Raw genomic sequence first — 19,079 nt, 5'->3', positions numbered from 1 at the left:
TGTCAATAAAGAGAGAATATCCTTTGCCATGTGAGAGTTAAACTGATACCTGAACGATAACTATGGTTTCTCGTCACAGTCATCTATTTTACACTTTTTAGGTTTCTTCTTGTTGCGCCTCTTTCCATCTCTATTTAAATATAAAAATGTTAAAGGTGAACAATATCAGCAACTTAATCTCGTTGATAAATAACTAACTAGAGTAAAGTCGCAGACAAAGTAATCTGATTGTAACTTTGCAGCTGTTGCTTGTCATTTGAGCACGACGTTGATTAAAGCGGGACCCGGGATTGAACCCTGAGGAACTCCTTGGCTCCACAGGTCATATTATTGGAGTCTCCGTTTGTCACCATTTAGCAGTATCAGCGGAAAAAACAAGCGGTTAGTTTTTTATGTTCTAGGGTTAAAAAAGATCATAGTAATAATAATAATGATAACAAATATAATAATAATCCCAATGACTTAAAAAAAGAAAATAATGTTTTTTATTTAAACATTATTATTGTTATTAATCAATGTTACTATGATAAATAGATCAATAAATGTCTATAATTCTGAATCTTGGTCAAATTGTGTATGCAAGATTTTTCATCGTTAAAAAAATATATAATCAACCATTTCCAATTATATTTTAAGACAGGAACTTATTGTTCAAAAAATGTTTCTGTGTGTCTGAAGGTGTAAACAGACACAAAAGAACAAAAAGAACAACAAGAAACAACAATTGTACTATTACATCATTGTATATTTTGTACAGTACTGCTATGTTAACATTTTTTTTATTTTGTTAATTCTATGTGAGCAAAATGTTAATTCCTAAAGGAGTCTGTAGAACAAGTCTGTGTATGTTGTCAATATACTGTACTTGGATAAAATAGCTGTTTTTGATTCTGAGCGTGATTTTTTTTTGTTGTTGCAATTCTGTTGTTTATCAAATACTGTGACTATTTGTTAGCATGGGTTTGAATCCTAAGGGTAGGTTGCTTTGGAAAAATACAAAAACATTGGAGCTTAAGGGTCCATATGAAGCCATTTGACTACAATTGTGCGGGCCTTGTAATATAGAAGTACAACAATTGTATTTTGTGGTTTTCATTTTAATTTCTAGGTAGCTACTAAATATACCTTGTAAAAGTAAGTAAAGTAAAGGTTATTTGTAAAGCGCCTTTCCAGACCAGGGTCACAAAGCGATTTAACAATCAAAACAATACTCAATAAAAAATATATACTTTAAAGGTCAAGTCAACACCGAAAACAACACAGGAGTTCGGGAAAATCAGGGAAAAGCACAAATTAGAATTTCTTAAGATGTTTCTTGAAGGAGTCAGTAGATCATCAAACACAGAGATCGTTCCAAATTACACTTTCCATCTCTGGGCTGAATAAAGGAAACAGTTCACGTCTCAGCTGAGATTGGTATTTCATGTCTTTTACCGATTTTACAGACTTCAAAGGCCATTTGATTCCCTCACAAGATTAAAAAAAAATCATTCCTATTATCAGAGCTGCATTTCTAAAGGATTCAAAAAACAAAAAAGAACAGTCAAAAAATGTTGTCCGGATTAGCTCCTGCTAGCCAATACTGATCTTTTAATTCAACTTCCGCTAACATTCACTTTGTATCCTTGTCTGGCTGCATTCCTGGCGATAAACGGTATTTTTCAGGCACAGAAACGGCTGCAGAACTGAAATACCATCGAGCGCCTCTTCTCCCTTCAACATTAAGAATCAGGAGCTTCAAAATGTCTCGCGCTGCCAGGAGACATTTATCGCAGCCTCGCTCCTCGTTATCGGCCGGACCATTCCCGACATCAACAAATGGTTGCGTCTCCACTCCGCACTTTCTTCCCTCTGGTTTCCCGCATCGCTTTCCTCCCGCACTCCTTCACGCCAAGAGTTTATTCAGAGATGATTGCGGCGATAATCTGGAGTCAAGTGTGGCTCTTAACCATGCTCTTGTTTTCGCTCGGAGGGGATATCCGTCCTCCGAATTAGCCGTGACATTTAAATAATGCCGCTTAGTGGAATTACAAAGTGTCGTTCACACTGGAAGGGAATTAAATCAACGTGGAAATTACTTTTTTTTAAATTTAATCTTGCCTTTTATTATCGTACACCTACAGATAACTGGTGTGTTAGCGACTGATATTTACAGATAATTGAAAAATGGAGGAGGATTGAGGATGAACAGTCCTGAATTAACATGCCTCGTCCTTCCTTCTTTTTTTTTTTTTTAATTGCACTTAGATTAGATTACATTAGAGTATAATTTATTAACCCCTTTAGAGATCTCCTTCGGGAAATTGGGTTTCCAGTTCACAGCAGACTGTAGTTTCATAAAAACAAGAACAAGAACAAAGTGCAAATAGCAGAACATTCAGATCAAAGGAGTTTTCATTGGTTGAAAATGTAAACAAGCCACACCTGTCCCTCAAAAAAGCACATGTTTTGGTGATATTTTTTTCTAGGTATGAATTTATAAAGTTATATATGCTTGTTAGGAGTGTGTATTTATTTATTTATTTTCATGTTTAAAGGGAACCTAATCTGCTGATTTAAGTGTGTCTTAAATTGTTCTAGGACCTCTATTATACTCATCAGTATGTTTCTTTTTGCACAAAACTCTCATTTAATAAAGATATTTACATTAGAAAATACGCTTAAGCTCCGCCCACTTAAAATGCTCCGTTTCAGCCGAGACATCTCTTCCGAGCAACCACGCCCGCTCTGATTGGTCACAAAAACACGAGTTGCATTCAAGGACTCGCGTTAATTTCAAACTCACCCCTGAAACTCCCGTTTTGTACATTAAAAACGAAAAATAAAAATAAGTTTTGCTGCTTAATGTACACATTAAAAAAAACACCTAAAGACAGAAGTAACTCTCACCATGTTTACATAAATATTTATTTTGTTTCACAATTAACATGTAGGTTCTTAACTGATTTAGGGCTTCTAGGGGAGGACACCTGCACCAGAGTGACGTCAGAATGTATAATTTAAACCGTGATCTTGTTTGTAGAGATTTCAGACGAGAGAGAACTTTATATGTAATAACTTCAAAACGAAGCAACGTCATGATGAATGAACTACTGCATTTTGAAGACTTCAACATTTACAACATGTGAATAAGTCACGAGAGTTGGGTTTTCACATTAGGTGCCCTTTTAAGTAAATTTAAGTTGAAATATGTTCTGTATTGTGGCACTGAAATTCAATGGACAAATGTATTGAATACATACACTCTATCAGGGTACCATAGTTATCATGTACACAAATGTAAAGTCATGGCGAGTACAGTACAGTTGTATGTTTTCATTCTTGATGTCGTGAAAATGACCCCCCTCGATTCAGGTAATGTATTTACCCCAAGCTATCATGCAATCTTCTTTTTTTTTTCCAGGTGTTTCATTCTATGCGATCAGTGCCTCTTTGGTACAATCCATCTCATGAGTTCTACAATGTTTAAAAATTCATCCAAAACGTACTAAAAGCATCACAAATATACTCCCTGCCTATTATCCAGCTGCTGGATAAGAGTACTTGTAATTTGTATTTTGCGAGTTCTCAACATCTGAATTCTCAAGATGAAGAAAAAAACACAAATTAATGCAAAAAAGGGATCACCAAATTATTCACACGTCCATCCCATAATCCTCGGCGCACGAGCGATGCACTCGAGAAGGCGACCGTATTGAGATCAGCTGCCGCCGCTTCCTAATTTATAGACTCGGCGAGTCAAGAGCCGAGCGCAATCATTCATAGAGTCGGAACCCCGGTGATCCATCACCACCCGAGCGAGTTGGTCACGAGCAGTTTTTAAGGCCTGTTTATGCAATAGATCTTTCCAGGCGGAGGGTGAAGGAAGGGGGTTGGTGTGGGGGGGCACTCGGCAGGTCCGACTCTCTTCAGGTGCAGAGGGCGACGGCTCAGGTCTCATGAATAATCCCAGGAACTACATCGTGGAGATTCCATTTGTTTTCCCACAAAATGAGGCCGTTTTATTTATGATTTTCGGCAGATGTTACAACACTGTTAACACCTCGTTTAAAATAAAGGTCTAAGCTACAAATGTGTTGTGGTCTTAGCACCCAGAAGGTAACCATCTTAAGGTTCTGGAGGTTGTTCAGCCGCGACAAAAGTGACCCGTTAGCCGTTAGTCAAGGCGATACAGAACTGAGCAGCAGCAACAAAACAGTGCAACCACAAGGGCTAGCATACCAGCGCTAGGACTGAAATGATTGGATACAATATACTAGGCTACGGATAGGATTTGATACAATGTATTCAGCTCACGATGCACTTCGCTATCATATATCCAGCTCAAGATATGATTTGATACGCTGTATCGGGCTAACGATATGATGCGATATATTTCGATATAGTTGCATATTTTTGTAAGAATTTTAGTGTACACTGAATTTTAATGACATCATGTAATTCTTCCACAGTCTTTTGGCTGGATAGAAATACGTCGAAACGTCAGCTTTAGAAGCTGCTGGAGTTGACTGCATCCTCTCGTCCTCAGCCATCACCTGCATCATCTCGCAGAATGCCATTGTTCATTTAGCTACAAAGGACTTAATAAAGTTTAATTTCAACACTAAAATGAACGATTGCTGGGGATATTTGCAATTTATTTGTATTTTAAAACTTGAATTAATTTATTTTAAACATGATTAAATGAAACAATAATAATAAAGGACTTGGTTCTGATACAAATAAGCACTAAAGTATATATTTTTTGAGTATTGTTTTGATTGTTAAAGCACTTTGTGACCTTGGTCTGGAAAAGCGCTATATAAATAAATATTACTTACTTACTTACTTACTAAATACAGAGTGAACACGTGTAACCTAGCTTTACTCCTAGCTTAACACCTTCATTTTGCTTAAAACATATTACATTAGGTATAAATAAGGTGAAGACCGGGGGGGGCCACATTGACAATATCCCGGAAGCTCGCTGCATTCATTTGTCTCGGGGTCTTTTGGTATTTATTATTTTTGGCACAGTTTTCATGAACTTTTTACTGAACAATCAAGATACTTTCAAATCCCGCGAGAACCTCTAACATGTATGCGACACTCGTGGATGTGTGTTTCCCCTAAAAACGAGTTGTTTTTTTCTTCTTGAAGTGAATGCAATATGCTTCCCGATATTTAGTTCCTTTTTTTTCTTTTTCAATTCGTCTCTACATATTGATTGGCTGGTTCTTTTTCTTCCCTGTTTTCCATTTCTCTTTTTAGTGAGTATTTTTACCCTCAAAACAAAAAACAGGAATTACATTTACTGTAAATATAAACAAAGATAGTTTAAGATGAATGGACTGTACTGTATTTGATCGTCCTTCTCAGCTGAAGACTTTTATCAACCGATCCCCATCTTGAATAATAATCTGACTCTTAATCTGTGTTTAATGTTATCAAGATTTTTTTTCCCCGAAATCTTCGCCTCAGGAGCCTTTAAACAACGACTAGACAAAGCAAACAGTCAGCATTTTTTTTAGTCTTTTTCATTGTCTGACCGGAGGGTTTCAATGAGAATGCAATGAAAGCAGAACTCTTGAGACCATTTGTGCCCAGCAGAAGAAAGAAAACACAATTGGAAAATGTTAATGTTTGATTTCTAAACCTCCGTCTTTGTAAAGTGCCGGCTCGCCCACGACTGCAGCTGTCGTCTGCTGCTGCAGCCCGAGTGGACCCGACAACTGATTCATCTGAATAAAAGCACAACATCCGACATCCTGATATATTTTCAGTCGGAAAGGATCTATTTTGGGAGCAGAACTCTCTTATATTTCTGTATGACGGACAGCTTTGTTGTTTATCTAATCTCACTATTTTTAATTGACGTTAACAATGAACTATTTGTGACAGGAAATGGTTTACTAAACAGGAAATGCAAGGTGGAGGTCCAAAACCTCTTTGTTTTCAATTGGAAAATGATGGAAAATAACTAAACTGGTATGAGGATTTAGATTAAATTTGCTCAAACATGTGTTTAAAAGCATTGCTTAGTTTGAGTTGGGAATGGAATGTGTGGTAATCATTTAATACCACCTGTAATTCATTCTAGTTCGCGTTTTCAAGTACTAAACTTTGTTCTTGTCTCTCGGATAATCAATATTTTAGGACAGAGTATAAAGATGTGACCGAAATGGTTCTTACTTTAAAGTAAAATTAGACATTCTATTTGAAGGTTCCGTAATAACCTCTCTTTGTACATGCAAATTTTTGACTTTAAACCCATTCTGTAATTCACTCTAGTTTGTGTTTTTCCAGTTGTAAAGTTTTTTCTTGTCTTTCGGATAATAAATATTTTAGGATAGAGTACAAAGATGTGACCGAAACGGTTCTTACTTTAAAGTAAAATTAGACATTCTATGGGAAGGTTCCATAATAACCTCTCTATGTTCATGCAAATTTTTTACTTGAAACCCATTCTGTAATTCATTCCAGTATGTGTTTCTTTCCCGTTGTGAACTTTGTTCTCGTCTCTCGGATAATCAATAACTTTAAATGGAGTATAAAGATGTGACCGAAACGGTTCTTACTTTAGAGTGAAATTAGACATTCTATGAGAAGGTTCCATAATAATCTCTCCTTGTACAAGTAAAAATTTGGACTTTAAACCCATTCTGTAATTCATTCAAGTTTGGGTTTTTTTTTCCCATTGTGAATTTTGTTCTCCTCTCTCGGATAATCAATAACTTTAAATGGAGTATAAAGATGTGACCGAAACGGTTCTTACTTTAGAGTGAAATTAGACATTCTATGAGAAGGTTCCATAATAATCTCTCCTTGTACATTCAAATGCTTGACTTTAAACCCATTCTGTAATTCATTCTAGTTTGGGGTTTTTTACCCCATTGTGAACTTTGTTCTCGTCTCTCGGATAATCCATCATTTACGATGGAGTATAAAGATGCAACCGAAACAGTTTGCTATAATCTAATAATCTCTCTTTATGGAAGTAAAATTGTGTCTTCTCTTCTTAAATTCACACCTTTACACGGATAAAGTTTCATATTAAATATTAAAAGTTTTGTATTAATTAATATCAAATATATCCTTTCGGTGCCAAAGAATTTTGATCCGATACCGGCACATGGTTCTTTGATGGCCCATTTAATTTGAGCCATAAAAAAACTCCAATAATATTGGCTCGTTATTGTTTAATGCTTCGTTCTCAACCTTAATGAGTTCCAACAAAAAAGACAGAATGTGTCCGTAATATGTCCCAGTTAATGATAGAAATAAACATTAAAATACTTTCTCTCACCTTTATGGATACTCTCAAAAGTGCAATGATTTGCTATAATATTTGTTTGTTTAATTAAGCATGATTTAGCCTCGTCTGATCTTACAATTTCAAACAACAGTACAATATGTATGTTTATGGATTGACAATCATATTTGTATACCAAAGATGTCTTTTAGAATCATATAAATAAGAGGTCAGGTGTTCCAAACACCTGGTTTTATCAAAATAATAGTATTAAAAATGTATTGCACTTTACATTCGCTCAACAGATCTTAGACACAGACAGTAAAAAATAAATTACTGTATAAAAAAATAGCTATATTGTTTACTAAAAATGTAGTTTTTCTACCTGTCTTTAAAAGCTTTCTCCGTCTGTGGAGCCCTGAGGTGGTCAGGGAGGGCATTTGACAGACGATGAGCGGCAATGTGGTTTCTCTGCAAGGCTATAAGGTTTATCAACAAGAAACCAAAAAACAACTAGTAAGTAAGTAAGTAATGGTTATTTGTAAAGCGCCTTTCTAGACCAGGGTCACAAAGCGCTTTAACAATTACAAACAATACAAAATTAAAATATACTTTAAAAGATCAAGACAACACTGAGATAAACACTGGAGTCTCAGAAAAATAAGAATATCTTCAGATGTTTCTTGAAGGAGTCAGTAGATCATCAAACACAGAGATGGTTCCAAAGCTTAGGAGCAACAGTCTGGAAGGATTTCTCTCCTCTGGTCCTGAAGTGTGTTCAGGAACCATCAGTAGATTCTGATCCACAGACCTCAGAGCTCGAGCTGGGGTGTAAGTCTGGATCAGATCACTGATGGAAGGTCTGACCATGAATAGATCTGAAAGTAAGAACCAGAATTTTTAAATTGATCCTGAAAGAAACTGGCAGCCAGTGAAGAGTTTTAAGGATCAGAGAAATGTGAGTTCTTCTACTAGAGCAGGTCAGAATTCTCGCTGCAGAGTTTTGTATGAACTGCAGGCGAGGCACATCCTTCTTGTTTAGACACTAAAATAACCTGTTACAATAGTCTGAACGAGAAGACACAAACGCAATTACTAGTTACAAGGTTTCATAAAATGAGGCGACACTCAGATGCCACTTTGTTTCACCCTTATCCGTCGAAGAACCATCTAGTATATTTTTACCAGCGAGGGTGTGTGCCTGGCGTAGGACTGTGGTGCATTCAATAGCATGGTCGAATGTTGTCGAGACAAAGTCCATCTGTTCTGGTGGAATAATAACATGAACGTATGAAATATGGGAAATACAGTTAAGAACATGACAGTGGGGCCCTCTGACTTAATCTAGGCAACTCAAGTGTGGTCAAAATAATACTGTACAAATATATAAAAACAATGATACTATGGCTATCTAACATCTCTATTACTCTTTTCAACTCTATTTAGAGCTTCTTATAGATCTTAGTTTGAAGATGTTTTTCCATCTTCTCTTTCTTTTATCTGCTCTTTTTATGAGTATAATTTTTTTTTTTTTTAAATACATTTTATATCCCATTTTTAAATGTAATATATATAGAATAAAACAATAAACAATTTAATTCATGGGATACTAATATATATTTTGCATTTTATATTTTTGTTTTTTTTAAGTTGAAATAAATAAAAAATGTATGTAATAAAGAATATCCTTATTTTTAAAAGCTTTCCCATCATAGTTTATTTAAGAGCTTTTTATTCGTAACTTCTTTTTCTCTTTCTCTTGACAGTCACAGTATATACTTTGACCCATGAGAATATTTAATTCCCCCTCAGACATGAACAATTGAAATAAACGCAAGTATCTCACGAAGAAAGTGAGGAAAGAACAATAAACAAACGAGTCTCTCTGCCGAGGCTCAGCTGGAGAAACTCATCAGAAGCCGGGACCTTGTGTTCCCTTCACCTCCTCCCTGACATTCCAGCCATCTGCACGTGGGTGGACCTGACACTTCCTCGCGCCGACATGACACAGACTTCAGACCGTGTCTTCTCGCTAGATAAAGAAGAACCCCGGGTGGTTGAGGCCCACAAAAAAAAAAAAAGCTGCCACCCTAATTGGATTCCTTATCACCGAGTGTGGGATATGATGACCCGGGCGGCGGGGAGGCATTTAAGAGGATAAGAGACGAGCTGGAAAGACCTCCACGCCGGAGAACGGATGACAAACATGGTTGGATTAGCTTTTTTTTTGGAAGCAAGAAGGGTTTTTTTTAGATGCTTAATCCTAAATTTGTTCAATTTCAGGTCAAAAGTGAATCAAGTCCAGCTGCTCTGGTTAATACTCGGTCATTATCTGAGAACAGTGTGACACAGATACACTCCTGAAGCGACGACAAACACGGCAGGGAAGGCGGAGAAGGAGCTGATTTACATTCCGCCGGAGTGAATTTGAAATATAATCCCTGGAAACCCGCCGAGGGAGTTGTGTTCAGGCGTGAGTGGGACTTGTCGCGAACAAGTCCTTAACTTCATGCCAAGGTTGTTGGTTTATGAGTTAAGGGAGGCGGGTCTGAGACGACAATACCATCTTGGAAAATATTGTTCGCCAAGAGCGGACATGGGAAGAGTGAGGCCCACATGGGGCCCCTTGACTGTATTTATGTGGCCCTAATGAGGTCAAAGATCACGTAGAAACGATTTATCATATTAAGTTTGTGTGTTCTCCCCTTGTTGTATGTTGTTTAGAGCCCAGTATCAAGTTGATTCAGTATTTTTTGTTCAGAGTTTTTTTAATCTTATTTTATTTTTTTCCTGTCCCTAAAAAATATTGCTTTTTTTTCTTAAATAAAGTGCTTTTATACATAATATTTGCATGTTTAAAAGATATAAATAGAGAGTTTAGTGAAATCGTAGTAACCTGATTCATGTCTAAACTACTTGTTTGCACGAGATCATGAACTGAAGCGACTCTATGGGGCCTTTCAGCACAACAACAGTACAAGTCGGGAGCCAAACACAATGTATATTTATCAAACAGGAAGTACATTTTTATAGAGTCGTTTCATTCTTTGAGGCTGAATCAATGTTAATTGATATAATCATTTGTTCTCCTTTACCAAACAAATTCCAATTTTACTTGTTATTCTTGAAATCCTTCATCTTCATCTTATCTTAAATACTGGCATCTTAACAGGAAACCAACATCAACTTTTTAAATCCATCTATCCATCCTTCTATACATCCATCCATCTATCCATATATCCATCCATCTATCCATCCTTCTATACATCCATCTTTCGTATCCATCCATCTATCCATCCATCCATCATCTATCCATCCATCCATCTATCCATCCTTTTATATATCCATCTATCGTATCCATCCATCTCCCCATCCATCCATCCTTTTATACATCCATCTATCGATCCATCCATCTATCGATCCATCCATCCATCTAGCTTATCCATCTATCTATCCATATATCCATCCATCCTTCTATCCGTCCTTCTATCATATTCATCCATCTATCCATCCATCCCATTCTTCCATCCGTCGTATCTGTCCATTTATACATCCCATGTATCTATCCATTATCCATCATCCCATCTATCCATCCATCGCATCTATCCATCCATCGTATCCATCCATCCATCCATCCATCCATCGTATCCTTCCTTCCATTTATCCATCCATTTATCCATCCATCCATCCATCCATCCATCCATCCATCCATCCATCCATCCATCCATCGTATCCTTCCATCCATCCATCCATCTCCATTTGCCCCTTATTTAACTTCACAAGTAAAATGATGTTGTAGTTGAATAAAAATTGTGCAGAAATGGCTAAATGACAGTTCATCAGTTTTTACCGATGAATCCGAGTGAATTCCAGTTCCTGTCTGGAGTGCTGAGACACAGAAGTGCAAACAGAAGTTAATTGAATGAGCTTCTACACAAATGTGTTATCAGCAGTTATCTGTCAAAGCTGTTGAATGTGCTGATTTTGTTGGCAGTACTTTTTGATTTACCGTCCCTCGCTGACGCCGTTTTTTTTTTTTTTTCTCTCTCTCTCGGAGCGCTGCTCCATCAATAAAATGTGAAGTCATTTCACTTAATATCATTCTTGAGCAGGTTCTGGAGGGCTGCACCGGATCTCAACCAGCGGCGGAGTAAAAAAAGGGTGTGACATTTTGAGTGTGGAAACGATCAGATCTTTGAAAAAAAAAAAGAATCAATATGACAACTTAAGTCGACTCATCAGTGAGGAAAAGACGATTCTTCATACCTTGTCTTTAAACATGAACGCCTCCTTTTGTCACCGTGTGGAGTCTAATTTAAAAACAAAGGCGTCACTTCCAACTGTCCGTTCTCTTTAGTGGACCTGCCTTCTCCGGCCGATCAGCTGATGTTTGTAATTAACTTTATTGATCCGGGTCACTAACAAAAGGTTGCTTAAGCCCCAACATATATTAGCTGGTTTGACGGTGCGTGGATCAAATCAGGGACAGAACATCGACAAGTTTTTTTTTTTCTTTATAGATGATGGTGATTCAGAAGCAGTTTCTCAATCTGCAGTGAAAACTCACACAAGGACAGGCTCAACGTCAACGCAGTGGGTGGTGTCCTTGTCCAGCGCTTTCTATTCTATACCTAAGGACACTTTTAGATTTCTCATTTTACTTCAAACTGTGCAACACAGTTTCAGTTCAACATGTTTTTTTTTTGTAAAATCTGGTTTAATATTTTTATTAGACATCTAGCTATATATGGCAATATTATTTTCCCCGATACTGTATCGATATTCAACAGCATTGTATCGATTTGTTTTTTCTTTTACAATGTGACGATGACCAGGAAAATATTCACACAGATTGTTCATTTTTGTGTTGCGATTTAACTTCTGGCCTTCATTATGTCCTCTGTAGCTTAATGAAAATTGAAATCCTGCAAGATCCCGGCGAAGACTGAGGACGAGAGGATACAGTGGACTCCAGCTGCTTTTAAAGCTGATGTTTGGCAATATTTTGGTTTGAAAAAAAAAATGAAAACAGTTTCGTCAAGAGTCATGTGGTCTGTAAATTCCGCAACACCAGAGTAAAGTACTCGACATTACTACAAAAATATCCTTGTTACTACAGTATCACAGTATATCATATCGTTACCTCTGTATCGTGATACGTATCGTATCAACAGAATCTTTCCAATACACTCCCTTAGTGTTAAGCTCATGTGGTATTTAATAATAATAATAATATATTTAATAATAAATAATTTGAGAATAAATCATCAAGCTTGAAATAAGGTATTTGTTTTAGCGTTTTTTTCTTCATGGTAGGTAAGTAATTTATATTTGTAGAGCGCTTTTCTAAACCAGGATCACAAAGGGCTTAAAAAAATCAAAACAATACCTAATAAAATATATACATAAAAGGTCAAGACAACACAGAGACAAACACAGGAGTCTCAGGGGATCATTACTGTACTGCCATCATGGCCAAAAGTACTTCAGCTATAATGTAAAAGAAAGCAACTGCTGTTGTTGAGGCAGCGTAACAATCAAAGACTGTTTGGCAAGTATCGTGATTTTGACATCACCACACTTTTAAAGACGATCCCGTGGTACTGCAATCTCACGGTTTATCCAGATTCCAGGTCGAAGGGCCTCATTGTAATCAAATATTTTTCGGCCTTTGCAGTTATTCGAGTATGAATAAATGGAGCTTAAAGCATAATCTGAGCCCTTTTAGAGTTATAGACGAAAATGTTTGTTCATTTTAATGTAGATATTGGAGCTTAGTCGTCTTTGTCTAAAAAAAACACTTAAAAACATCTAAATACCTCCATACTGCTCGTCTGTAACGTCCATCTTGTAATGAAGCCTACACGAGAGGAATCATTCAGAAAAAACTTAAATTTGTTTATATTTTAAGCTTGTTTTTTGGCTGTAGATCCCAGTCTTAGAGTTATTTAGATTGTTATCCAAGTAGATGCCTTTTTGTGAGGTAACTGATCTACTTCAGTCTCATTGGTGATCAATGAAACTTCCCTCGAGGGACGATATGGTGACTGTCGTGCCAAAGAAAGACTTAATGGAAAATAAAGCTTAAATCCTACTTGGATATTAACAAATTAATTGAGGAAATACTAGAAAAATATAGTAATAAAAAAAGTTTTTCTAATTTCCCAATATTCCTCTGACATTAAAAAAGAAGCTTTATTTGTCATTTAAATTCACCTAATTTAGAATTTACACGTTATATTTATATATAAATAACAAAAGAACTATAGATACAGCACATTTATTTTCTATAAAAACACAATTTACATTCTCGCCACCACATTACTTTTAATCCTAATAACTTGATAATAATATATATGCTATATGATCATTTATATTTAGAACGTTGTGGCCCTCAGTGGCACACATTGACAAAGGCTAAATTGAGTAGGTGTAGCTTGAAGGATTCTAGGAAGTGTCATGGAAGGAAGTGAAATTGGAAATAGGGAAAAATTCTGAAACATAGTCATTCCACCGGCGTAAAGCGTCTTTCTCCAACCAGGGTCACAAAGAGCTTAAACAATCAAAAACAATACACGGTTCCAATATATATATTAAACTGTCAAGACAACATAAAGACAAACAAAGGAGGAAATTAAGAAAAAGCACAAATAAAAGTGTCTCAAGATGTTTCTTGAAGAAGTCATTAGATCCATCAAACAGAGGGAGCGGTAGATCGTTCCAAAGCTTAGGAAAAGCTTAGCTCCTCTGGTCCTGAACCGTGTTCAGGAACCATCAGCAGATTCTGATCCACAGACCTCAGAGCCCGAGCTGGGGTGTTAGTCTGGATCAGATCACTGATGGAAGGTCTGACCATGAATAGATCTGAAAGTAAGAACCAGAATTTTAAAGTTGATCCTGAAAGAAACTGTCTGCCAGTGAAGAGTTTTAAGCATCGGGGAAATGTAAGTTCTTCGACTAGAGCGGCTCAGGATTGATGCTGCAGGGTTTTGTATTAACTGCAGTCGAGACAGCAACTGGAATATTTCTTCTGATGACTTCTGATCAACCCTTTCGATTTATTCATTTTTAATCTACTCTTTTGTCAGTGGAAAGTGGTCATCAAGCCAAGAATCAAGTGAGTCATAGCCCACATGTCTAGCACAGATGTCTAATAACCAGCCAAGAGTCCTTATTTACCGCATCGATGATGAATGAATGGAATGAAAGCCACAAGGGCCTTTCAGACGAGGAAATGAAAATACATCATGATAAACACTCCACTCATGTGTTGAAGATTAAACAGTGCACTTCCGTGTGCACACCAGCGCTTAGCACTCAGAGAAAGAAAAAAATGGAGCATATACGTGGACAAAAGAAGTCAAACACTGTAACTGATGACTAAGAATGACAGCAAACACAAGGAGCACGCTGAATAGACTCTAGAATTGTTGCAGCGCTGTTGAGAAAATTGTGGAATAGTTTGCAACATGACTCAGTTTAGACTTTATACATGCTTAATTCTAAAGGAACAAAAACACAGAAAAAATGATCTTACCCCTTTACTAAAATTTTGACCAAACTTGCTAAGAATCTTTTTCAGAAAACTGAAGGAATTTGTTTTAAAAAAGCACAAAAAACACCTTGAAACCAAAAGGTATCATCAGATATTTGCTCAATGTTTCAGACAGAATTTAAAAGTTTTGTCAATAGCGAGGAAAATAAATCATCTCTTTGAGCTTGTGCGTACTAAAAAAAAGTACATTTCACAATATCTTTTGGCTTCCGCATCTTTTTTTTAAACAAACATTACTTTTTGGTGTCTCTAAATAAGGGTGTAGTTGAACTACAGCATTATTCCGCATGGTGGCGCTGTTTTGAAGCTCCTACTGTACCTCTTTATCTGCTGGAATGGATTAAAAGTTGTTCCTATGATGTTCATATTTTCAGTGATATTTAGATTTCTTAGATTTTATAATTCATCTTTTCTTAAAAAAAGAAGAAAAAAGAAAAGGCAGACCTCTGGGTAGGACAGCTGGAGGCAGATCAATGCTTTTGCCCAAAGCTGAATTCCTCTTGTGGGAATTTCAGGGCTGAAAAGTGATGCCAGACCAGCAGTGGAATCAATAGGGCCGTAGAGACGACTCACACTCGCGCACGCCGACGCACACAAAAGCGCATTCCAGCGCAGGTTGAAATACACATTACCATTTTATATGCAGATGATGCACGGCTCTGCAGTGACCCCGTGTTGGCCCCCGAACAAAATTATGCATAATGCTTCCTGTTCTTGAAACACGCATACAAGTACACACTTGTCTAGCACCGTCTAGGGAATAATAAATATGATAAATAAAAAAGGGCTTTGCATCGTAGATTTTAAGTTTTTTACTGATAAAAAAAATGGTCTGATTCTTCAAATTCCAGTCGAACTTCACTTACTTATTGGTTATTAATAATACTATGTGCTCTTAAATCACCCTTTTTTCTTTCACAGATCATCCCTGTCGATCACCTCCATGTTGGCCACCCTGCCTGCACTCTCATCTTCACCTCTCGGTCTCCTACTGTCTCCGAGATATGATGGATTTAATCAATTATTTTAAGTATTCAATATTTCCTTTCTCCCTCACTCTTTCTTGAGTCTTCATCACTCTCGACACCCTCCGACTCTCAACATACATCACCACATCGTCAGCAAATCAATGAGATAAATATGTCACGAAATATCCAAAAATAGCACAAGCCGATGCATTTGGACATTTGAAGACGAAAGTTAAGTTGACAGCAGACATTAGTTGGTGGTACAACAACAAAAAAAGGAAGGACTGTACAGGAAAACATGTTCTTCAACTAAAACATCGGAGGAATGAGGTTTTATTAGAGTGCAATATTTTTTTAATAAGTATAAAATTGATTAATTAATATTGAGTACAGGAAAACATGTAACTAATTACAAACGTTTCGTAATACTTGGACTAGGTACATTAATCCAGCAATTTTATGCAATACTAACTATTTTATTGTCCGATCATTTTAACAGGTACATTTTGTCAAGAAAACACTTTTTAAAAATTGCTCCAGGTCAGAGGTTGTGATACACTAATGATCCTGAAAAGCAGAATCATGCGACAAGTAAGTCATTACCTACGCAGCTGATCTCTGATCAGATATGAAACCAAACAATTTTATTAAACTTTTCTATTTTATCTCAGTAGTTTTTTGTTGTCGCTTCATTTTATTAATGGGTTGTGTTCTTTCTTGTTTTCTCCTTAAGTCATGTAAAAATGAGCTCCTTGGCAGAGGTATTCGCTTCCTCTGTGCTTTTTCTGGTTATTTAACATCATTATATGCACAACTTTTCCCAGTTTTAAGGCAAACCTACCTGATGACTCAACTTCAGAGATCAACAACTATATAGCCACATCTGATCACGACATGTCTACCAAAAAAAAAAAGAAATTGGATCCCAAAGGACCCACAATTTTTCGGTAACACACACAATTACACACACAGTTTAAAGCGTCAGTGGGGACGCATCTACCTGCAGTGTTGTGCTGCATCCAAAACAATTAATGACGTTTTTATTTTATCTTCCTCCAACACATTTACCTTGAAAGAAAAAAAAAAACACACTCACATGCACGAGTGTCTACACACCACACAGGTGAGTCGCTTTGACAAACTTATAAGGAGCCAATAACAGGAGTGACATCCAAACAATTTCTTTCCACTCCAGCTCCGCGACGTGACGCGAATAAAATCTCTGCCACTGCAGCAATATTTTCTCCATCACACCAGGTTCACTCGCTGGTGCCAGCGCCGGAGTTCACGCTCCAAAAATGCGCAGCGAGAGTGACAAGTTCGAATCCCCCCTCGTTGTTGCCCGAGAGCAACTGGACTCGTCTCCAAAAAAAAAACGCGCGTCAATGCGCAGAAGTTTTTGGAGAAGTTCTCCCAGAGAGAGTCTTACCTTGATGGTTTTGGTGGACTGGCATTTGACCTGGTGCGACACGGAGGCGGTCTGGTTCATGGTGGGACGCCGCGGGGACGAACTATCCGAGTGTTCAGGAGCTCTGGAGGAGGAGGAGGAGGAGGAGAGGCTCCTCTGGTGTGCCGGGGATGGACGGTGATTCCCGTCTTTGTTCGGCGCGCCGCTGGTGCGCGCAACCGCCGCATCTGATCCTGGAGCAGGAGGAGGAGGAGGAGGAGGAGGAGGAGGAGGATGCTTGGTTACCAGGGGCGACCACAGGAGGTCTCGGATGAAGAAGGTGTGAAGACTGCGCTTCTTATCGAAAAAATAAATAAATAAAGCATTAGGCGATGATCAGGCGATTTGTTTTGTGAACTGACGCTTATTATTTATAAGCATGTGTGAAGATTTATTGTCTTGATCCAATGAACCAGTATCATCAGACATCATGTCTTTTACAGTCGAGAGTCCAGTGACACAAGTATAATTCCTCTCTGATGAATATTAATAAAGGTATGGATTATTCAAAACCTTTGAATACGATTTCTGGTCAATCTCCTCGATACTATAAAGGTTAATATTTTACTTATTTTTGTTATATCTGACTTAAAAAATCCATAATTTGTTTACAATCTACCAGATTTCAAAATGGTTGATATAATTCCATTGATGTAAATCATATTTTTCATTTAATAATAAACGTTAAATTAGAAGATCTGACTAAAATATGCATAGAAATAACAAATTAATAGCCCGGATTGAACGAACACCTCATTTAATTTATTGTATTCTCTAAGGTACCACGTAAAACTCTGATGTTATGTTAAAAACACTGCCAATAAAAGTTTGGGGTTCGGATAAGATTTTTCAATATACAGTAATGTAAACAAAAACCACAGTTACGGTGCATTTTTTAATTTATTACATTGCAATCTGAGTCGAGAGACATTTCAGTAAACATGGGCAGGTCCCAAAAAAACAAAAATGTACGAGTGAATTTAAAAGATATTTGGCAGAAGTACAGATGCACGTACAACTTAGATATAGGACAGGGATTCCAATTAACCTTTTTCTCGCTTTAGATGTTTTGCGAAAGGTGGATTGTCGAGTGAAAACTTGAAAAATGTTGTCTGAGATTTGTGGTGTATGTACTTGATCAATACGAAAAATGTTTAATATTCCAGAGTTTATACATTTCTGCTCTGTAAAATCTGGCAAACAAGAGGTTACGATAGTAGAGTGCATTATGACGTAATAATGCTGTAATCGAGGCCTGCTTTGTTTATACAACAAGTCCCTTGGTGGTGAAGACTTTTGGTTGACACATGTGGAGACAAACCTTAATGCTTGACAAATCACAGCAGAGTGGAAGTGGTTATCGTAACAAAATTAAATCTCCAGAAAAAGAAAGTGTTTTCAGTGGGCGGGGCATTATTTTCTAATGTCACTGCACTTTTAATCAAAAAAGAACAGTTACACCAAGTCTGAAAAGTTCAACGTTGTCAGGTTGGGAATCTGACTTAAAGCTTTTTTGTTAAACAAAGAATAGAAATCAATTCTGGTTTAAAGTTACACATTTTACTTGTATCCAAGTGAGTGAGAGAGAACACAGAGTTTACATGTCTCTCTGAATCATTTCGGAAGCACAAAGCTGTTAGTTCACTGATATATCTTCACCGCAGTCAAGCCATTAATTATCTTACTCTGAAGGTTTCAACGTAATACAAACCTGAGTGAGTTATTATCCTCAAGATCGAGGTGGCCTTTACTTCTTTAAACCGGTTCATGACGAAGACATCTGTAATCCTCACATTCTTTTCTAACACAAGGCAGTGATTAAAATACAATCTTACATGTGATTAAGTTAGTTTGGTCAACATTCTTAAGAACATTTCT

The 19,079-nt window shown here is 37.0% G+C and overlaps 1 protein-coding gene across 1 annotated transcript in view; it reads right to left on the bottom strand.

Annotated features, from left to right (window-relative positions):
* dpp10 (dipeptidyl-peptidase 10 (non-functional)) overlaps nt 1-17,384 on the bottom strand; it is a 161,188-nt gene extending 143,804 nt beyond the window's left edge. Inside the window, exon 1 of the mRNA XM_087804827.1 lies at nt 17,184-17,384. Coding sequence (XP_087660953.1) covers nt 17,184-17,243 — 60 coding nt within the window. The 5' untranslated portion in view covers nt 17,244-17,384. The remainder of the gene's footprint in view (nt 1-17,183) is intronic.
* Nucleotides 17,385-19,079: the final 1,695 nt, after the last annotated feature.

This window comes from Callionymus lyra, chromosome 12 (genome assembly GCF_982586985.1).
Source record: "Callionymus lyra chromosome 12, fCalLyr1.hap1.1, whole genome shotgun sequence".
Lineage (NCBI taxonomy): Eukaryota > Metazoa > Chordata > Actinopteri > Syngnathiformes > Callionymidae > Callionymus > Callionymus lyra.
This window is presented reverse-complemented; position numbering and strand designations above follow the sequence as displayed.